General features: G+C 40.2%; 2 protein-coding genes across 2 annotated transcripts; one reads left to right on the top strand and one right to left on the bottom strand.

Annotated features, from left to right (window-relative positions):
• CEBPZOS (CEBPZ opposite strand) lies at nucleotides 1–4,782 on the top strand. Its single transcript, XM_028724202.2, has 5 exons — nucleotides 1–181; nucleotides 2,105–2,230; nucleotides 4,082–4,126; nucleotides 4,318–4,402; nucleotides 4,489–4,782. Exons 1-4 carry the CDS (start codon nucleotides 7–9, stop codon nucleotides 4,398–4,400), a joined length of 429 nt encoding a protein of 142 aa, XP_028580035.2. The 5' UTR covers nucleotides 1–6; the 3' UTR covers nucleotides 4,401–4,402; nucleotides 4,489–4,782.
• CEBPZ (CCAAT enhancer binding protein zeta) lies at nucleotides 4,304–23,099 on the bottom strand. The gene is made up of 16 exons (XM_028724188.2): nucleotides 22,944–23,099; nucleotides 19,972–21,503; nucleotides 18,319–18,550; nucleotides 17,969–18,134; nucleotides 16,961–17,049; nucleotides 15,827–15,880; nucleotides 15,205–15,307; nucleotides 15,042–15,110; nucleotides 12,564–12,630; nucleotides 11,123–11,223; nucleotides 10,645–10,705; nucleotides 8,521–8,711; nucleotides 7,697–7,780; nucleotides 6,607–6,668; nucleotides 6,440–6,521; nucleotides 4,304–4,589 (listed from the first exon to the last, which is right to left on the bottom strand). The coding sequence occupies exons 1-16, from the start codon at nucleotides 23,058–23,060 to the stop codon at nucleotides 4,450–4,452; spliced, it is 3,150 nt and encodes a 1,049-aa protein (XP_028580021.2). The 5' UTR covers nucleotides 23,061–23,099; the 3' UTR covers nucleotides 4,304–4,449.
• Between the last annotated feature and the right edge of the window lie 94 nt (nucleotides 23,100–23,193).

Consider the following 23,193-nt stretch of genomic DNA (forward strand, 5'->3'; position numbering starts at 1 on the left):
GGGCGCATGCGCGAAATGAAGGTGCCGCGCGCCCATGCGCATGCGTGCCTCGGCACTTCCACCCCGGAAGTGGGTCTGGACTACGCAAGGGCGGACACGGTGCTGGGAGCCGCGTCGGGTCGGGCGCCTTTGCTTTTGTTACCGGCGGTAAAGCGCCGCTCTCACATTTGGAGACGGCGAGGTACGGCTGCAGCCTTTGTGTCTTAATATGAGCAGCGAAAGTGACTCTAAGAGGAAGAAGCAAAAAAAGGAGGAAGTCCTTTTGTTCCTGCCTTGTCTGCTCTGCTGGTTGGGGGGCGGGGGCGGGCTGAAGTCACGTGGCCAGCCGAGGGTAGGCCGATAGCAGTTCCATGGGGAGGAGGAGAGATGCTTCTTGTCCCGCCTTTGGCTGCCTAGACTGGCCCATTGGATGAGCCCATTGGAAGCTCAGGTGACTTCTGTAAGGGAAATTGCACAGGTTGTGCTTCTAGTTGATCCCCTGCAGTTCTAACTATATATACAAATTTATATATAAATCATCTTTCTTTCTTTTTTGGCGATCACTCGTAGCCGAGTAAGATTGTCTTCCATAAACACGGTGTGTGTGTGTATGTGTATAATTGCACAGGTTAAAGTAAGATGCGAAAAGGGGGAAGGGAAAAGGAGGGGGAAAGAAATATCACCCATATACAATACCAAACAAAACCCACAGAACTTAAAAACGTTGCAAGATTATTAAATAATATCATTTAAAAGATCCTTAAATGATAATGCAGTCCACTATGCAATTAGTGCCTTCTAGGTAGTGGCGCCCTCCCATCTGATGTCAAGGAATTAAACAACTTTTAGAAGACATCTGAAGGCAGCCCTGTTTAGGGAAGTTTTTAATGTTTCATGTTTTATCCTGTTTTTAATATTCTTTTGGGAGCCACCCAGAGTGGCTGGGGAATCCCAGCCAGATGCGCGGGGTACAAATAATTTATTATTATTATGCAACATAACAGACATGTTTTCACCATTCGTGTCAAACTGCACATAGTGCAAATGGTATACCATTTGCAGCACATAAATTCATTCCGTGTAGGAAATCAAGGCTGCAATCCTATCACCACCAGGGAGTAAGCCCCATCTGAATTCATGGTTAGGATCACACTGCTAAGCTACCATCCCAGTTAGCCCTCTGAAGTATGGCTACAGTTTGGTTCCCTGTACACTGGAGTGGATGCGTGCTTAATTTGAGCTCTTGGCTCAAGCTGCAAAGTGTCTATTGAATATTGTTTTTGACTTCAAGTTGGATAAATTGAAAGTGTCACCTGTGCTGAATAACTGGTTCACCTATGCACACCATCCCTTTATTCTACAGTCAATCCATGATAAACATGTAAGTGGATCAGCCATACATAACCTCACCAGTAGTGTCTGAGGTCATGTACGGAATCCTCAGGAGACAGGAACCTTACCATGTTTCATTACTTTGAGCACAAATTCCAACAAAGACAATCACTTTATTGAAACATCGGTTTTTATTGACTAGTCCTCCGAAAGCTTGTCATAATAAAATATTTAGTCTTTTAGGTGCCACAAGATTCCTTTTGTTTGCTGAAATAGCCTGTCACAGCTACTCTAGAAATTGCATTTACCGTTACACCTTGGAGTCCAAAGTTTTAAAGACTGTTCAAAGTACTTCTCATTCATGATTTTAAAAATCAGCTATGTCAAGTTAAGTTTCCCCTTATTGCAGACTCAAGAGTTGTATGCTTAAAAGGCCACCTAAATTTTCAACTTTAAAGGCCATAGCTAAATTTTCAACTGATGGATTCTTAATTCACAGCACAGCCTCTGAGCTGCTACACAGTTGTCAGCATTCTCCATGTAGCAAAGGATGACTGTCTGAATAAGTACATGTTCAATATTAAGAGAAGGCACTGGAACTTTCAGCAGAGCACAGTAAGTGGAAAGCAAATCCTACCTCTAGTTCTCTCTTCTCCTTTCATAGCCCGTTGGGGCCTCTCTTCAAATATACTTCAGTATCCCTCTGATCAAACCATATATACAAATCAGTTATTTCCTGTTCTGATAACATTTTTATGTCATTAATGAAATGTTTGTTCCCCTCTGTTTCTAGAACTTGGGACTAGCTGTGCCATGAATCCTGAGCTTGGAAGGAAGATTTTCAAAGGAGTTATATTAGTGGAAATTATCGGAGTTGCTAGCGCATATGCACTATATGTTAAAATGGATAATAATCAAGGTAACGAACTATGTGTCTCATTACTTTTTCAAATAACTGTCAATCCACAGAGCGTTTTGACCAGAGAATTTGCAGTCATAAGAATATTAGTGTTACACATAAAAATAGGATATACATTGAAATCTAGTTCATTTCTTAAATGGAAGACTAAGCAGAGTAGCCTATTTCCATTTGCAAAATTTAGAAAACACACTAGGAATTTCAGTATTTGTATTATAACCAACATAATTACACATTCTTTCTGAACAGTAGATAGAATGAATTTACATTCATTCTATCTACTGAGCAACTATAAAAAGGTAAAGGTTAGGTCCAGTCACAGAAAATTCTGGCGTTGTGGCACTCATCTCGCTCTATAGGCCGAGGGAGTCAGCGTTTGTCCGCAGACAGCTTCCGGGTCATGTGGCCAGCATGACTAAGCTGCTTCTGGAGAACCAGAGCAGCGCACGGAAACACTGTTTACCTTCCCACTGGCGTGGTACCTATTTATCTACTTGCACTTGATGTGCTTTTGAACTGCTAGGTGGGCAGGAGCTGGGACCGAACAATGGGAGCTCACCCCGTCGCGGGGATTCAAACTGCCTACCTTCTGATCAGCAAGTCCTAGGTTCTGTGGTTTAGACCACAGTGCCACCCGCGTCCCCTCTGAGTAACTATATCCATTGCCTATTAGGAAGTTTTCCTTGAAGGTGGCATTCTCTAATTTTACTGCAAAATTCCTGATATAGCTGTTAAGCTGTTTGTTTGGAACAGCTCTTCAGTTTTTGGAATAATTTAAAGTACAGTAGGTCTCAGGATTTAGCCTGCTTAGGTTGTCATGTATCATACTACCAGTCACCAGCAATTTTTCACAGGCATTGTCTCTGAACAGAAAACATCTATTTGCATAGGGGCTGCACACACAAACCCTGCCTATGCCAGGTATGCACATTTCACACTTTAACACTTTTCTAGGTTCAGTTGCACAGAGGCATGTACTTTCAATCAAGGAAGAATGTGTAGAAGCTTATTTCAGATCTTCCCTGCTTGCCATGGATAGGCCTGGCGCTGATTCGGCAGTGCTGCTATGTGCAGGTCTTTGTTCCCAACCTAGACTGATATTTCACATTCAGGCATCCTATTTTCACTTCTGTGTACTAACTTAAGAACAGGGCTCCTTTGGGTGTTGTTGTATACTCATGTAACGGAAAAAAGCTTCCTCCATGCTTTATCTGGCATGGATACTTTTGCACATTACAACAAGCATTACATTGATATCTGGGTAGGAAATGCTCAGGATAGACGAGGAGAATTTGAGTTACTATTGTAATAGAACTCTGTGGCACACCTTTAAAAAAACAACCACCACCACCTTAAACTGAGATAGACCATGACAACCTCCACTATGCCACTTTTAAAGTGAAAGGTAGGGCACATTCTAGATATGAGAGCAGCCGAAGGGCAAGGCACTGCCCTCCCTACAGATCTCAATACAATTAGAACTTTATACATCCCCCTGTGATGTTTTAGACCAGTGATGTAATGTGTTAAAAGATTAATTTGTGTTATCTTAAGACTTCCTACCACTGAGATTTTAAAATATACATGAGTCTGATAGCCTTCCCTTTTTCAACTTTTGTGCCCAATGTGACAAGCCTAAGTTCTGCAAGTCTTCAACTGGAAATACAGCCTGAGGAGGCTAAACAACCAAGTTGTTGCATTACCTGTAAGATTACCACAGGTATTTATGACTGACCAAAAAAACCTAGGAAATGTGTCCACCATGTAATAAAATGTACACTACTTAATTTTTGTGACTGAAATCTTGTGCACTGTACTGTTGTTACAAACTTAACATTTTTATTTTCTCAGATTTCAGACAAAAAATGCATAGGAGATACCCATCAATCCTAGAAGGTATGTGATAATTAATGTTGGTGTAATTCTTTTCCCCCAACACTTAAAAAAAAAAAAAAAATCCGGTGCGGATAAAAAGGAAATCCTACTACAATTTTATCAGAAAGATATTCAATCAAAATTAGATCTTCAAAAGTCAATCTTCTTTCAGTTGTGCAAAAGATAAAAAAGACTCTCTTCTATTTTCATAGTTTATTACAAATGTAATGAATACGCTGGTTTTCACGGGAAAAGGGAGAAAGATCAAGCAGCATGGTTAATCAGCAAAAGCTAATTGTAAGTAGAAATATTTTTTTAAATGTTTACATTAAATATCTTCATATTTATTTTCTTGTCTTTTTACTTTTGTGTTTGTTTTTCAGCATTTTGTGTCTAAACTTCTTTTTCTGCTTGATGATGCTCTTCACATCCTTATTGTGAATCCACCTGTTGCGTTCTTCCTCCCACCTGAGCTGTTTGACATCTAATGGAGGAAGACAGAGAGCACATAGATAAGTTTGGAGTGACTACATCCTGGGAAAATCTGGCATTGAGTTTTATGGATGCAAAGAATACTGCCTGAGTTAAAGATTCATGACCAACAAACTCTCTGCTATGTTTTGTCCTAAAAAACACAAAATGCTTTATGTACAAATAAATACAGAGTTCCCTCCTCACCTTCAGCAATCCATCTTGTCTCAAACAACTTACATTTTTCAAACTTAAATGTAATTTGGGCCAATGAGGAACGAATTATATCAAGTTGAAGATTCAGTGCTAATCATGATATACTTTTCTACAAATGCAAACTTAAGAATTTTTAAAAGGTTATTAGCAAGAGCCCAAAATCCAGAAACATACCATGTACAACTGGAATTTCCATAAACGAATTGCCTTTGATAAATTTCACCCATTGTACCACTGGCAAATTAAGTTGATCATATAGCTTCCAAAGAAGCATGTTTTTTGGTAAGTTAAAGCACAGGGTGGAATCATTGCATAAAAGGGATGGAGCAAAATATTTGTTTGACACACCTACCCACCCCTGAAATCTGAGGTGGTGCATAACCAAGCAATTTATTTCAAATTCCATTTAACATGCTTCGTATGATTGCCCACTTATGATAGCATGCTGAGCAGTCTGTTCAAAAAGATTACCTAGAATAGGAATTTAAGGAGGTTTGGTTACTGTGCTACCAGCTCGATCAATACTTCTCTGTGTGTTGGGCGACATAGCAGTTAGTGGCTCACTTCCATTTTGGGATGTTCCAATAATATCTTAAGTACCAATTGTGATCCACTTTGTCTAAAAGTGACAAACTCAGCCCTACTGGATGTATAAATGCTTAGGACCTATCTTCATCTGCTTGAAAATGCTGCGTAAAACATTAGTACAGTCCTTACAAGCTGCCATACAGCACAGGCTCTCATCTGGCCAAAGAGTGCAGGCAAATTTACCCTGGCATTTGACTTGTACTACAGGCATAATGAACCTGTTGTAATTTCTTAGATGCAGAATGCTTTCCAGAAGTTTAAACGGTGTTTTAGACTACAGGACTAAGACAAGAATAATCTGCACAAAATTAAGCCAAGTTCACAGTGGGAGGTAGTAATTGGGAAAAAGGGAATTGACAAGATTCTGGAGATGACCATGCAGCTCTCTTTTTGAGAAAGCTGCAAGAGAGCAGCTGGAGATAATACACAAAGGTCTAATTCTACTTTAGTTTACTGAACAGTTAGTTATATGACTGTCAAGTCCATCAAGAGTTAGTTCTCTCTTGTTCTGTAAGGTTCAAATGCCAGTTTCTAGACATCCTATAAATAATGCAATACACTGGAATTGGGTTATCCATGTAATTTTTGGATATGGGAGGATATAACTGGAATCTTAACCCCTCTGGATTCCTATCCAACAGGATCCCATGAGGCTCAAAGTGGGAAGGCTTTGTGTGCTCCAGATGCATCCCAGCCACCTTCCCGAGTTGAACATGAAGGTCTGAAGAGGGCTTCTAAATGCACTGGAGTGAATCAACTTCCTCTTGAGCAGGAATCCTTAGAAGGCATTTAGAAGCACCCTTTAGAACACACTTAGAAGCTCTTTTCAGACTTTCCTGCTCAACGCAGGACAGATGGGGACATGAAGTGTGCAGTGCACATAGGGGTGGCACTGGGGAAGAGAAGGTACACTTGGGAGAAAGAGGAGGATAGAAATCAATATGCTCCTCCATTTGTTTCAAATGAAACTAATTGAAATACCTTTCTAAAACCATCACATGAGCATTTGGAATGCCTGACAGGTAAATATATTTGCTGAACATAGGGAAATTCACTTACTTGCATTATCTTTGTTAGCCATTGCATTCATCCCAATACTATCAAACTTGGACCCAATGTTTTCATCCAGCAAGGAACCAAACTTCAAAAGAAAGATGATGATTAGTACATTGATAACCAGCAGATCAAACACATTTTAAAAAAATAGAAAACTTGGTGGCACCTACTTCTTCTGCAGTAGCAAGGATGCCAGTGTCTTTGAGTTTTCTTTTCTTGTTTTCTTTTGACCCTTTAAAACATGAATATGCAATTATTTATTCTTCATGAAGAACAAAACGCAAAGTGTGTGTTGGGTGGGGAATGGATTTGAGCAGGAAACAGGAAGAGACTCCCAAGAAGCACTTCTCAGGCTCTTCTACACTATCTGCAACAAGGTGCTATATTTCAAAACTCCATCCTTTTAAAAACATTTTCTCAATGTTTTGTAAACAAATGATCTCTAACTTTCTTGACAGCACTGTCCGTGGTATCAAATAGTCTACCACTTACTATTTCTCTAGGTACGGAAAGGGATTTTGCTAACTATAAAGTACCTTAGCAGTTTTACATGCTAGTTCTTTAAGAGCTTGGGCTAATATAATCTAACCATTGCATTTTTAAAATCAAGTTCTAAACCAGTTATCCTTTGTCATGTCTGATAAGACTTCAGGTGTACAGCTGAAAGAAAACTCTATCCTGCTGAAAACTGAACTAATCCTTTCCATCTGGTTTTCTGTGTCTGATATGAAAATCAAATAATTATTTCTTGACAAAGAATAAGTGCACTTTCTATCACAACCACATGTTGTCTCCCCCATAACAACTACACACTGCTCTGGGTTTCTTAATACCTTATAGTTCATTCCTACCTCTCCTTCCTCAAACTGGACATGCAGATTTTCAGACACTAACCAAAACAGAATGTTAAAAGTCAATGTGATTAGGTGAGTAAATTCTGTCTCTTGCGTCATTTTCCTTTAACGGGTCTATTAATGACCAGTGCAATCCTATACAAATAGAAGCCCAAGTAAATACCACTGAGTTCAGTAGGGCTTACTTCTAGGAAAGAGGATATAGGATTGAAGCTCAAGTGCCTTATATCTAGCCAGCACAGCTAATACAGACCCCTGGCGCTCTCAGAAACTATTCACAATTCTGAGTGAAAAGAATGCAAACTAGTGACAAGTCACATTTCTAGCAGAGAGGCAGGCTGCTACAAAACCCCTCAGCCTTCTGACACCCAAGGCTGTCTCAGTTTTTATCAAATATTTATGTTACCTTTCAACAATCCAGCAAAATCCATTTCTTTTTTTCTTTTGCCTTTCTTATTGGCAGGCTTGACATGCTCCTCTTCATTGTCGTCTATCAAAAAGGAAAGCTATTAAAACTTTTACTCAGACTACATCATAAAACGGATGATTTGTCAGTATGAAAACACTTTCAGCTTTCATGCAGGGAAAGTAACCAACTGCCTGAAACATTGTGGTTATCTCACTTCCTATGTATGGACTCCACAAAACAGCTACTCCTAGTCAGCTCAGATGTTTCTACGGTGTGTTTCTGAATACTGAAAATGCAATAGGACAGCACCATTCATTCAACCATGCTTGGTGCACATAAAAATACTACACCTTGGTCCAATTACTGTCATTTTAGTCAACAGTATTAATGTGACCCAGTGCTAACATGAAATTAGGCTCTAGAGCAGTGTTTCCTAAACTTGGGTCTCCAGCAGTTTTTGGACTACAATTCCCATCATCCTTGACCACTGGTCTTACTAGCTAGGGATGATGGGAGTTATAGTCCAAAAACAGCTGGAGACTAAAGTTTGGGAAACACTGCTCTACAGGATGCAAGAGTAGATGCAACACTTATTTCTGATGCTTCGTTATCAGCCTTGGCACATGCATCCTTTGGATCTGTCCACCACAACACCTAACTTATGTGGTCTTCTGCTCGAGCTAAATCACATAAATATCTGGTGGAACACTAGGGCAAACAAGTAGGTTTAAAAATAGCTACCTACCTATGGCATTTAAAATCTGTGTTTTAACAAAGCGAGCAATTTAATAATTTGGCAGTAAGTGCATTCGTGTTTTTACCTGGAGCTTTATCATCATCTGAGACATCCATAAAAGTCCCTCCATCTTCATCAAGATCTTCTCTAAAGTCTTCATCCATACTACCCAGAGACACTTCCTCATCATCAAGGTCGTCAAAATCATCCTCCTCTGAATCATCCAATGCTGCCTCATCACTTTGGCTTTTCTTTTTTCCTTTGCTTTTTATATTACTAGAATTTGATTTAAAAATACAATTTAAAAAGCTTTTAGAAAATCCACCTATCCAACTTTCTCTTAATGCTTAGAAAGATCACAAACAGCAAGCAATACAGAGTTTAGTCTATAAACAAAACACTCAAATTTTGTTAAACTAATGCATATACCATAACTAAACAGGTTTTGGTGGTTTCTATCCATAGAATAATCCCACTTCATCTCCTTTCCTTGCACGCCCCAGAATAGATTTAGGGGGATTTTACAGGGGGTGGGAGGGTAAGTTCCATTAGGAAAGCAAAAGACATTGTGCAAACAGGACAATACCACTGGATACAGCACAGAATGTTAGCAGCTTTACAAAATACTAGACCATTACTTGATCAATTCTCTTTCGACCAGTAAAACTGCCTGCTCTAGGAATAGCAAATTGCAAAGCTGGTTTATGGGGTTTTACTGGATGAATGCCCATAGGGTTACTCCAAAATTATCAGGCACATAACAAGAGTATTTCCACAATAAATGAGTTCATAAAGTACTCTACAGATATTTTCACAATGCTAAATAACAAGGGAATTGTTCAATGAAATCTGCTATAAACTCCTTATATAATATACCAAGATCCTAGCATATCAGTATTCCACCCAAAAGCCTGTTTTATTGTAATACTAAAATTTCAGAGTGTATGAAATTTAAGGCAGTGGGAACACCAGCACACAATAAGCGTGTGAAAATCACTTTGCCTGCTTTCTGAGCCAGCAAGGGGGAAGTGCTGTGTGCTGTCAAACTGTTCAGCTAAGAGGGAGTGGAAATGGGGTAGGCGGAAGGAACCCAAAGTGATCCATCCGTGGAAAAACTGGTCTCTTAAGCTAAATGTGGTTGAGCTGTCCTTTGAGATTCCTTCATTTAAGAGTAAACTATTTCAAGCCATGTTTACATATAAAGCAGCACACTCAATCGCTCAGAAGATACATCTCATCATACCATTGACTCTGCAATTCTAAACCCCATTGTTTTCAGTAGTGCCTATTCCCACCTGGTGTGTATCAGGTTGCAGCTTTCATCACTCTAAACTACTACCTGATTGCAAGTAACAGGTAGATTACACCACCCTCCTAATACATGCCTACGGATGAAAAAGGAATACTAATGGGAGTGTAATCTACAAGATAAGTTAGCTCAGGCCCATTCAGCAGCAGGGTTCTCATCTCTCTGACAGATAGATGATAGATAGATAGATAGATAGATAGATAGATAGATAGATAGATAGATAGATAGATATAGATAGATAGATAGATAGATAGATAGATAGATATAGATAGATAGATAGATAGATATTTGCCAGGCAGCAGGATAAAAGCAGCTAGATTGATCCACAACATACTTAACAGTATAGAGGATGAACCTGCAGCCCTACAGATGCATTTGGACTACAACTCCCATCATCCTCAACTATTGGCCGTGCTAAGTACAATGACACCTGGTGGGCCAAAAGTTACTGGGCAGGCCAGTGTAGAAGATAAGGCAGAATACAAATGCTTTCCAAGGAAAAGGGAAGAAGGTGCCCTGATCTTCACAACTGTCTGCACCCCTAGGAGTCACAGCTCAGGTTCTCAAATCTCCTCCTCCCCAAAACTAGATCATAACTAAGGAGATCAAGGGAGATGAAGTCTGGCTGTTCGTTTTACAAGGAAATTGCATCAACTTCCGTGTAATAATGATTCATAATTGCAGAAGTAATGTAGCCATATTTCAGGAGGGAAGGGGGATTCTGAATACACTTGAGGTATATTTAACAAACTTTTTCCCCACAGAGCACAATGTTTTAGAAGAGCTTGTGACATAATGCGCATACACAATACACTCCCATTTACTCTAATTGCTTCATCCAGTCATTCATGGTGCCCATGCAGAAACTCTATTTATTCCCATTTTTTAAAAAAAACTTACTCAGCAAAATTAAGGTCCTCATTGACAAGTGTATCAAAATAACTATCATGTTCAAATGAATCTGAAAGAAAGAAGATGGCAAAATCAAAACATTTTGATTTGGTATTTAAAACAAATTGTTTTAAAGTGCAATTTGTTATAATTTGCAATGTGCCCTATATTCTTGCATGAAGCAGCTGCCACCTAACAACCCACCAAGACCAAATGTCAAATCTGGAATTTGCCAAGTTTTAGAGGAGCAAATACCAGATGAGCAACCAGGCAACACTGTAGTGTAAGCAGCTGTTTAGCTTGAGTTGGCTCATCTCCCCACCCACATCTTTGAACTGGAAATTCACATAACCTTGAGTTCCATCTACTGATGGAACTGCCAAAGGATTACTACCCTTCTTCAAGGGAAGCCAAAGTCCTCTACATCTCTTTGATTAATTACAGGCTGGTTGGGGTGAAAAATGGGACAGGGTGGGACAAGTCTTACCTAAAGCTCTTTCAAACTCTTCATCATCCACATCTTCCACACTTTCATCATCTCTCGCAGGTTTCCTTTTCTCCTTCTCCAAGTCCAACTTTTTATAAAATCTGCGTGTTAAAAAGAAAAAAGAAATGTTTTCACATTTGTATAAAACATGGTTATTAAGACATCCTGATTTGATGAACTTACAGAATAAGGATATTTCGAGACGTTAAACCTGCCTAAGCATCAAGCAATTTCCTACTGTTTTAAAGTCATTACTTCCTATTGCAACAAGCTTTCAGGAGCAATCCATGTACATTTTATCTTTGTGCTTTAGGCTGGTTTCTACACAGACTCCCACACCCCTCTCTATGTTCTATCCAGACAAGAAGCATTAGAATTCAAGGACACTTTCCAGCCCAACAAAAACATCTGGGTTGCAAAGCAGCCCCAGTGAAGAGTGTGGCCTGGGGAACATTCTGAGGACCAGATGGAGAGGCCGAGAGGAACATGTATGGTCCCCAGGCCTGAGGTTTCCCACTCCTGTATTATAAAGATAATTGGGCTAGTACCACCCTGTAACATCAGGGTAGCAAGTTGATTTATCACAGTGTGATGTCACAACATTCATTTGCTGGCAAAAAGAGCCTTTGGTTCAGGGCTACTGTGGGGGCATTTCTTTCCAAACGCTAACAGAAAGGCACGCTGCCATGCGGCGCTTGTGGGGGGTTATATATCCTTCCCCCTCCTCCATGGTAAAACACTACAATAAATATCTGATGTGCCATAATGTCATGAATGATAACATAAAATTGATCTGGTTTACGTTCAAACAGCTGTAATGATCTTCCCACATCTCCTACCTTACTTAGCATTTTTCCCATTTCAGCATAAAAAAGCCCATTCCTTCATATCCATTTTAACAGACAAGTCACTCCCAAAAGGTTATAGGGATAGGGCTAGCTATGCGCCAGACAGGCTTGGGTATAATCTGCCATTTTCAGATTCTTATTCTGGTCATATAAGACTAGATAAGCAGTTGTCTTATTTGCAAGCAGATGCATGTACACTGCCTTCTCCAGGGCTGAAACAGAATCAACAGCAACCAACCAGTGCATCCCATAATAGATACAGGTGCTGCTGATGACCTGATGGAAGAACATGAGCCATAGCAGCACAGTTATTCTGGGTAAATTCCCTGCTGTTTTGCTGTGATGTATAGAACATTCCAAGGAACTGTTGTCTAGAAATGGATGTGTTTTATAAAAATCTTTTTTCCTCCACCGATCTTATCTAGTAATTTGAAATATCCATTTTCCCCAGCCATGATCTCCCTATCCTATAAAAATGTATGGAAGTGATTTGCAGTAATACTTTCACAACAGTAGAAAGCATCTCCAAGAATAAACCCTCCCCAAATTAAGAACAATGAACATATGGAAGTCTCAATCAAAGATGCCAATACCTGTGGAAAAAGACTTCATCTACTGGGATTTTGCTTTCATCTTGGGCAAGGAATTCCTTGCTATTCACTGGAAATAAAATAATAAAGAACTGATGGTTGTTTATCAAATTAACTTGCTATAAAGGTTATTCAAATGCCACGTCATACACATTTTTCCTAAGCAATGTCTTTAGGGCTGCTAGCTTCAAAATCATTCAATCCAGTGAGATCAACTAAATCTCTCTGTGCAAAATGAATATCCCTCCCTCCCTCACCCAGTCTATAAAAAATGGGGGGGGGGGATCCAGAGCATAAAAGTTCAGAATGTAAAAGGAATTTAACTTTTAAATTAAAAAATAACCTGATATTAAACAGTAAATCAAGTAAATCTATTATATAATCCAAGCTAAATTTAATTTTTCTTACATAGATCACTTAGGCAGAAGAAATGTAGTTATAGGATACCATGGGAACATGGATTACAAATAGAAATTTGAGAGGTCCCACAAAACCACTATTGTATATCACATCATTACTGGTGTTTACATAACATGAATATCCTTAGCCGTAATGTTAATGAGTTAAAGCCTTAATTGTTCATCTGGATCCTACTTCTGAGAGTCTAACAATGAACTCTGTATCCAATAACATCACTCCCCCTTCCTTCAATTTTCTTAATGTAACGTTTCTCCTTCTGAAATAGCTATCCTTTTGTGGATCACATATTGACTAAGTTGTAGGAAGTAGAGGAGGAATAAATGGACAGTTCTCCAAACAGAGAAAGGGGAGTCCTCTAGGGATTGGTATCGGGACCTGGGCTTTTAACTTGCTCATAAACAATCTAGAGTTAGAAGTAACCAGTGAGGGGCCAAGTTTGCCAATGATATTAAATTGCTCAGGGTCATTGAAACAAAACAAAACAAAGAGATTGTGAAGAGCTCCAAAAGGACCTCTCCAAACTGAGTGAATGAGTAGTAAAATGGCAGATGCAATTCAATGTAAGCAAGTGTAAAGTGATGCATGTCAGGGCAAATTTCACACTTACTACTTCTGAACTGATGGTGATGGACTAGGAACAATACTTTGGGGTCCTAATAGATGAAGCTGTTGACCCAGTGTGCAGCAGCAGTGAAGTGGGCAAATTCCACGCTAGGGATCATTAGCAAAGGAATTGAAAATAAAATGGCCACGACCGTAATACCATTATACAAATCTGTGATGCAACCGCATTTACAATACTGTGTGCAATGTTGATTGTTCCACCTCAAAAAGGATATTACAGAGTTGGAAAAGGATCAGAAAATGGCAACCAAAATAGATCAAGGAGATGGAGTGACTCGCTTTGAAGAAAGATTGCAGCATTTGGGACTTTTTAGTTTAGAGGAAAGATGAGTGAGAGGTGACACAATAGGAGTTTATACGATTATGCACAGCATGGAGAAAAGTAGAGAAAGGGTTCTCTGCCTCTCTCATAAGACTTGAACTCATAGATATCCAATGAAACTAAATGCTGAAAGAGTCGGGAAAGATAAAAGGAATCCATGCAACACATAGATAAGCTATAGATCTTGCTACCACAGGAGACAGTGATGGCCACCAACCTAGAAGACTTTAAAAGAATGGACAAATTCACGGAGGAGAGGGCCACTGAAGACTACTGGCCACGATAGCTATGCTCTGCCTCTGCAGCCAACAGCAGTAATGCTTGTGAATTCTAGTTGCTGGAAACCACAGGAGGGGAGAAGGCTCATCCTCAAATCCTCCTTGCGAGTTTCCCGCAGGTATCTGGTTGGCCACTGAGAGAACAAGATGCTGGACTAGACTGGCCACTGACCTGATCCTCTTCTTATGTTTAACAGTCTTCCAGAATTTTTCTGGTTTTCCACTTACACAATCAATATAAATTTGTTTACATGTTTTTATACAGAACTAACAGGAGATGTAGTGTGAAAAAAGCAAATTATAACCCTCATTTACCCAAGTGCTTGCTGAAACAGCAAACTAGGTGTGACTTACTGCTTGCTTTCCCCCAAAATAGAACGGTTTGTACTTGCACAAACCATAGTCTTTCCGACTCACTCTTATGATACACTTATGATAAAAGGAATAAGGTTTCTGGCATCTAACAGCGAAGAGTGTTAGCTATATCAAAGGAACGCTTGTTATTTCCTGCATCCAAATGTTAAAAAAAATGTTATCACCCTTCTGTTTGATGCCGTGATCACAACGTTTTTTGGGGGGATATGTTTGTCAATTCCCCTTCCAAGGCCTCCCTCATCTACTACTGAGGATGGGGGACCCTCCACAACAGCATGAGGGCTGCAGGAAGGAGGAATTGGCAAAAATTGGCCGTGCTTCCATTCCTGAATGGAATGACAATATTGGATAAAACCCACTGTGCAAATATCTTCCACTGAAAGTGATGGATCTTACAATGCATTGTATTTACGATCAGGGTACCACTGACTATAATCTTTAGAATGAAAGCTCCTTACTTACCCGCAAGATTTCGTACATCACTCATGGACTGTTTATTCTTTGGCTGCATTACCACGCTACTGGTGTTCTCTGCATTAGAAAGTCAAGAAATCACACACAAAAATTAATTGTTATTAACCTTAACCTATCTGATACACCTGACAAATGTTGATAGGGTCCATACCTTTGCCCTTAGGAGCTTTGGGATTTCTGTACACAAAACGATCCAAGAATCTCATTAGAGTGAAGTCCTGCAGAGGATCACCTGTGTATTCAATGTAATTCCCCTGAAACAAAGTTAACATTCATAGTGTCAATTTGCATCAAGAAATACATGAATGGAAGTGGCAGCAGAATCACATGTGTTTGGATTCAGCAGACAAATAAGTGATGTTACTCAGACGAAGGAAAAGATGAAATAGGTTGCCTCTCCGAAACCTGGATCACACACAACCCTTTCAGTGGAGGGAAGGCAGCAGTGGCTATTCCTGCTCTGCTACGTAGGATTTCAGGTGTGCCACACAACAAGTGAAGAAAGGGGTGGACAACAGGACAGGTGGGAGACAGGCAGAAACAAGACTGCCTTGTCTCCTGCTTTAAATATCTGTAGCAAGGTGGAAACCCTAGCCAATCTGGTTTTCTACAGGAAAAAATATTTGTGTCAAGAATGGTTCCCCCATTTACTTGTTGCCCCCATTTCTGTCTGGAAATAACTATTCACGTGCAATCCAAATCATTAAGTACATGTGACAGGACACCCAAAAGGGCAACCAAAGAAGTGAAAAAAAGTAAGAAATTCAACTAACCTCTAGGATAGTTTTTGCAAAGAGGGCAACAGATGGATGAAAGTGTTCTGAAAGCTGGAAAAATAAAATCAATGTTGTAATATAAAATCTTATTCCAATACAAGTTTTTGGCACCATATTAACAGATTGAATGGAAATATTAACCTTCACTCCAGGTTCCCCCCCCCCCTTATTTATAATTTTCTTGCTACAAAATTGTACACGTAAATCATAAAACTTAACATGACTAACAAAAACCAGGTCACTAGGGGGATAAAATGCTAAACATGTTGTTTTGCAGTACATAATAATCAGCTGATTACAGTAAACCAGTAAAGTTCTGTCTATTACCGTTCCAACTGTTAATAAATGAGTTAATAATTTCTTACTTCTTGATTGGTCTGTAATGTAGCTGAAGTATATAAATTACCTAAGTAGCTTTGAAGCAAGATAACAAGGGGCTATGATCCCCCATGTGGCAGTTTATGGAACTGACTTCTCCACATATTAGATGTAATATATAAGTGCCACTTTTATCACATGAATCTACCTCATCAGAGGGGCTCTGGACTAGCTCCAGCAGCAGGTGCCAGTATGGAAAATCCCCATGATACGTAGTCGATCTAAATGTTTTGCAGCACTATGTTACCATCCCCTATGTTGAGAAGTAATCTCTATTGGGAGGAGGGAGGGAGAGAGAAAGAGAGAGAGAGAGAGAGAGAGAGAGAGAGAGAGAGAGAGAGAGCTGTAGGCTTAAGACAGCCAACGTGATGACCTCCATATGTTGTTGGACTGCAACTCCCATGATTCCTGAGCAGCGCCTATGCTGGATGAAGTTGATGGAAGTTATCTTAGACCTGTTCCAATGTAAAGTCATAAGAGAGATGCCAGAACTAATCTTTGAACAAGGCTCCCCTCTTAAAACTTGTACAATAGGTTGACTCCACACTTGGTCATACTTAGAATGGGTCTGATGAACTCCAAGAGACTTAACTTACAGCAATGATTTAAATGAGCCTACTCTAACTCTGGATCCAACCCAATGAAACGATACCAAATCCACTGTTAAAGGGAAAATTCTGCAAAAATAAAATAAAGTTGTCTGGGATCCCTCCCACAAAAGCCACATTCCTGGTGCTCATGAAAAAACGGTACCTTCTTTAGCTCCCAAAAACTTGTTCTATCAGCTCCACAGTATGAAGGATTTCGATGTAATGGGTCATAGCTACCCAAATTCTTGCCACCTGAAAAAGAAGACATGTTTTGTATCATCAAAGACAAACAGATCTAGATACTTTAAAGGGGAACACCTAGTTATCTAAAAAAGAAGTAATCAACCTGGTACCCTCCAGATGTTGTGGACTCCCATCATCCCTGAGCAACATCTGATGAACATCACATCAACTACTCCTGATCTTCTCCTGATCATTTTAAAGACAGGAGAGTCCTTCTGCAATAACACCACAAAAGGTACAACAAAAATCTCTGTGCCCTGCTCCAATTTCATACAACCCAGTCTGCAAAATGCATGTTGGTTTAGATAGCAGAGTGGGAAGGTAAGCCAGTTTCTTTTAGTGCAATTGCAACATCTGGTAGGATTAGTTGAAAGAAGAATACTCTCATTATTACACAGAACTGCCAGGTGTCTAGAACAGATTAGAAACCAGAGTGAACAAGTAAAAGTTCTGGACTTGGACATGAGAGGAGTCATGTGAGCCCAGCCAAAGTCTCATGGCTTCAGTTTCCATTCTGTAAAATGGAAATGACAACAGCCTAACTCAAAAGATGGGTGGAGAAGTGAATGAGACATGACTTTTAAAGCACTTTTTACTTACAGAAATATAACTAAGGGGGGGGGGGGGGAGGACACAGCACTTAAGTAGCGCATGTCTCATGAAAGTTGTTAATACAGCAGCAGCAGCAATGGCCCATAACCCTGGCGATGTCTTATCTACTGACACTGTTTCCAAACACTTTTAGCAGATGGCCTTCCTCTGGCTCCATTCAATCCCCTCCACGTAAACAAGTTTGGATAAGGAAAGTTTCCTTTGGGTAATGCCCTTCAGATTAAAGTTTGCAGAGTTTAATACCATCTACTAGGACCTGAAACATTCCAGTCAACATCTGCCAGATGAATCTCACTCACAATTTTTCAATTTTTACCTGCTAGATTTTGGTGATGTACCCATGAAGCTCCTGAAGCTGAGTCATGAGGTTTCACAGATTCTTCTGTTTTTATTATTTTTGTTTCTTCATCAACATCTACAAATTTTTCCTCCTCTTCTTCAGCTTCTTCAAGGTCATGAAAATGTTCCTCATCATCAGATTCCTAGGAAATGAATCAGTTTTAAGATAAAACCAATGTGGTGATCATGCAAAACTCTGATAAGTTACGTTCCAGGGATAGCATATAAAGCCAAAATTGTGGATTGAAAGCATTTTTTTTTAATTGAGGTCAACAGCTAGTTGTACAAAGGTAGGCTAAGAACAACTCTATAAGACGGATATCATACCACATGATCCTGCAGCTGTACTCGTAACCCTGGTTTTACTTTCAGAAGTTCGGACACAAGGTACAAAGCTCCACAGGTGAATGGTGGCATTTGACCACAGGTGACTTGAAGCAATCGCTTTATAAAAGCTTTCACCCGCCGCAGTACTATATCAGCCTTCAAAGATTTGTAGACAAGGTTGAGAAACATAGACTGTTTGGCACACAGTGCTAATCCTGGATCCAGCAGCTTCCTGCAAAAACAAAATAATAATTATCAGCATTAACCTCATGAATTCACTCATTCTTCTGAATTTGAGGTACAGGCCAACATATGACAGCTGCATCATTTACTACTACTGTTGATACATTTTTTTTTCTCACCCTAGTTTAAAGTGGACCATTGGTTAATTAGTAATATCCCATAATTAGTCACATTTCATAAAATATGTGAAGGCATGAGGGGGACAGGAAAATGGGGGGAACCTATTTTATTTTTCATTCTTTTTCCTTTTGTTTTTGAAAATTTGGGTAAAAGTGGGCCTTCAGATCTCTACATTTGTTTTATTTAAACATTCACAGAGCAACCTAACACTCAGATCCACGGGCAATCAGGTTAGGGTAGGGGATGGGACCTTTGCTGGTGAGTCCTCCACTATGCCAGCAGAAAGGTCCATGGACATCCATGTCTTTCAACTGGAGAGGCAATGTAAGGGTTTGTAATAAGTACAGAGGCAAAAAGAAGCATGTTCTACTGCCACCATGGATGGTGCAAGCCAGCAAGCCTTTGGATCATCCGCCACTTCAATCCTCACCCCACTTAAGATTGTTCTGTAAACTGAGTTCAGAGGAAGGAGAAAGAAAAACCGGTACAACAGGAGGCTCTTGGCTCAACCCTGCTTCAATAATAATAATAATAATAATAATAATAATAATAATAATAATAATAATTTTTATTTATATCCCGCCCTCCCCAGCCGAAGCCGGGCTCAGGGCGGCTAACAACAATCAAATAATCAAACAATCAAATAATCCAACAATCTAAAAATATTTCATTATAAAAATTAATTAAAATCAAGTTGATGGCAACCATTAAGCAAAATTCTGTGCAGGTTGCCAGAGGAGGGAGTCAGGCTGCGCCCTGACCAAAGGCCTGGTGGAACAGCTCTGTCTTGCAGGCCCTGCGGAAAGATGTCAGGTCCCGCAGGGCCCTAATCTCTTGTGACAGAGCGTTCCACCAGATTGGAGCCGCAGCCGAGAAGGCCCTGGCTCTAGTTGAGGCCAGCCTAACCTCTCTGAGGCCTGGGACCTTCAGGATGTTTTTATTTGCAGACCGTAGGTTTCTCTGTGGGGCATACCAGGAGAGGCGGTCCCGTAGGTACGAGGGTCCTAGGCCGTATAGGGCTTTAAAGGTTAAAACCAAGGATAATCAACTGGAGAATACCAATAATAACCAAAACAAAACAAAAAACCTCCACATTACAGATGTCTACAGTGGCATGAAATGCCAAAAACAGACAGGGCAACTACTGATATCCAAAAGGGGACAAAGTAGTTCTCTTGCCATCACAATATTCACAATTTAAATTCATATAAACCATAAAAAAACTGATCAGCAGTAAATATTCTACAAAACGCGACTTAATAGAAACATCAAAATGTATGTGATGCTTACTTGTATAGGGCTGTGTAATATCGGTCAGATATAGTCTGATTAGAATCCATTACTTGAAACAGCAACATCAAGGCTTGGATGCTAGTGCTGAAGTTTGCAAGGTGCAAAACCTTAAACAAAGTATTCATCTGCTCCTTTATTTTTTCATCACTGGTCTGAGCATAAGGGTAAGCTCTGTTCACCCCTGTCAAGAGAGCACTAAGCATTTTGGACTCAACGTCTTTTTTCTTGATACAAGACCGAAAAAAGCAAAAGTAGAGTGTAATGAGTTTGTTAGCCAGCTCACTCTCCTCGTGACTAAGAACTATCTGGTTCAAAAAGCAGATGGCATAGTATTGTGCTTTGGGGCTAATGTTTGATCGATAGAGAAGCCTCTCCACTTCATTACACACCACTCCTTTCATGTTGGGATGCTTATGAAGCAGAGTCTCTAGCAGATAAGAGGCTTTGGTGGCTATTTTGTTTAGAGGATCTCCCAGTTTGTTTACTAACTGCACAAGAAAAGCTTTCTCTTCCTCTACCTTGTTGCAGAGAAGTTCATGCGCAACAGCAAGAGCACGGGTTTTTGTTGCCACCAGGGGATCGTGACTCAGTGATTCTAACACTTGCACAAATTCAGCCACCCAGTGCTTCAGGTGATGCTCAAAATACCACAAGATCAGGCGCCTGTCCCTCGAGTCTCTGTTGCCACTTGAGAGCTGCTCCAGAGAGCCAAAAGGATGTTGGGAGAAAGTGTACAGCTTACGATTGTCTGGTAGAAGATGTGTCATGAGAAGCTCTTTGAAAGTATCCAAGGCCATTAAACTCTGCCTTCTACTACCTTTCTTTTTGATCAGATTCACCAGGGTCTCTATAAACTGAAGTGAGTGGACAGTAGCATCTTGGATAAGAAGGGTCATGGCAGCCATTCTGTCAGCAAGAGTCCCTGATGATACTACAGTTTTCATCCAAGCGGATGATGATCCTTTCCATAGATTTGCCTTACTCTTGCAGAGGTCTGCCTCTTGTTGGTAAAGCTTTTGAGCCAAAGCCTTATACTTGGATACAAGGGACTGATTTTGGGGTTCAGTAGAAAATTCATTTGTATACTCCAGATCATACCATTTGCCCCCTGGTTTTATAAGAAGTATCTGCCGCTCATGAAACTGAAAGGTGTCCACTTCCTTGTCTTTTTTTGTTCCATGCAACAAAGCACTATTGGGAACTGACTGTTTCTTATTATCTTGGGCATTACTTGACTCTATTTTTTCTTTACTTCCTTTCACTTGGTTTTCTTTTTTTGCTACTGTAGTTTTGTTTACTTCCTTTTGGTTGACTTTCTCTTTTTTTCGTAGTTTTTGTTCTCCTTCAACTGCTTCTCCCTCTTCTTCTTCATCTGCTGCAACCAGGAATTTTTTTGAATAGCTGCTCACACCCAGTGATTTTATAAATGCCTCCAATTCACCATCCTTCAGATCATCAATGGCACCTTTTTTTCCACCATCTACAATTTCTTCGGTCTCATCCAAAGCAGCGAGCATGATATAATCTTGCTGCATAAAACAAAGCAACAAGTCGTCTCAGCAACATGTTCATGGATAACATCATTTGACAGTGCATGCGTTATAAAACATCCATATTGCAAACAGGCTTATAACATATGCAGACAACATTGCCCATTACTGCTTCTAAATTACTTGCACACCTCTGAAATATCCACCAATGTAAGGACTATCCAGTATTAAGAATTGTCCCACCTGCTCTCATAGTGCTGGATTTTTATTTTTTGTTTTACTAAAAACCATGTACAAAAATCAGAAAAAACCTGTCTTAATCAGTGGCTGCACATAAAAAAATTAAGGACAACAGGCTAGCCGTGACATAAGAATTTGTGGCCACACATTTCTGTTACAATATTATCTGTTGGTCTGCATGGGACCAGAAAGCTCTTTGTATAAAACCCAGTGAGGGAGGAGATGTTTAAAAATGAAAACAAAAATTGTTCACTGCCCACATACTATGTGTGTAACCCCTCGAGCTATACATGCAGTGGACCTGCCATTTATTTCCACAAGTTTGAAAAGACGGCAACACGTGAGAAGCCAACATTAGACAGATGACGTCTCCTTCCAGGGCAAATGCCCTTTTGGAGAAAGTTACAGGTAGGTAGCCGTGCTGGTCTGCCGTAGTCAAAATAAAATAAACAAATTCCTTACAGTAGCACCTTAGAGACCAACTAAGTTTGTTATTGGTCTGAGCTGTCATGTGCATGCACACTTCTTCAGATACACTGAAGCAGAAATCACCAGTTCCTTTATATATAGTGAGAGGGTGGGGAGGGGTATTACTCAGAAGGGTGGTGGGAATGGGCTGATAGGTGTGGTAAACCTGTTGACAACAGTTAATGACTGCAATTGGTCTTACAGGAAAAAGCAAGGGGTGAGACAGCTAAAAATAGCTTTATCATGTATAATGAGATAAGAATCCAATGTCTCTATTCAGACCAGGTCTCTCCATGGTTTTAAGTTTGGTAATAAGTTGCAATTCAGCAACTTCTCTTTCCAGTCTATTTTTGAAATTCTTTTGTAATAAGACAGCTACTTATACAAGATCTCAAAGTAGCTGTCTTATTACAAAAGAATTTCAGAAATAGACTGGAAAGAAAAGTTGCTGAATTGCAACTTATTACCAAACTTAAAAGCACGGAGAGACCTGGTCTAAATAGAGACATTGGATTCTTATCTCATGTATCTGAAGATGCATGCACACCAAAGCTCATGCCAATAACAAACTTAGTTGGTCTCTAAGGTGCTACTGGAAGGAATTTTTTTATCTTGTTTCGACTTTTGGAGAAACTCCGCCTGTTAAAGCCCATCCTTTCCGAGGGAAAAGAGCCAGGCTGACCCAAGGTCTTTCCCACCACGTGGAAGGAAAGAGATGCGCAGGGACCTCCCCGGACCCCTTTCCTGGCCGCCTCAGGGCCTCTTTCTTACTTTGGTGCCTCCGAGGCGCAGCACCTCCTCCAGAGTGAAGCCGCTTCCATCATCAACCTCTCCCTCGCCATCTCTCTCGTCAGACTTCTCGAGCTCCAACTCCGACAACGTCGCCATCTCCCTCGGCCAGACCACGCACGCGTCACCCTAGCTTCCGGGTAGTAGTGATGACGACACTCACTTGGAAGGTGAAAGGTCCTGCTAGATACATATAAGGTACTAGGAACGGCACAGATTTAGGAAACAAACG

Source organism: Podarcis muralis, chromosome 3, assembly GCF_964188315.1.
Source record: "Podarcis muralis chromosome 3, rPodMur119.hap1.1, whole genome shotgun sequence".
NCBI classification, from domain to species: domain Eukaryota; kingdom Metazoa; phylum Chordata; class Lepidosauria; order Squamata; family Lacertidae; genus Podarcis; species Podarcis muralis.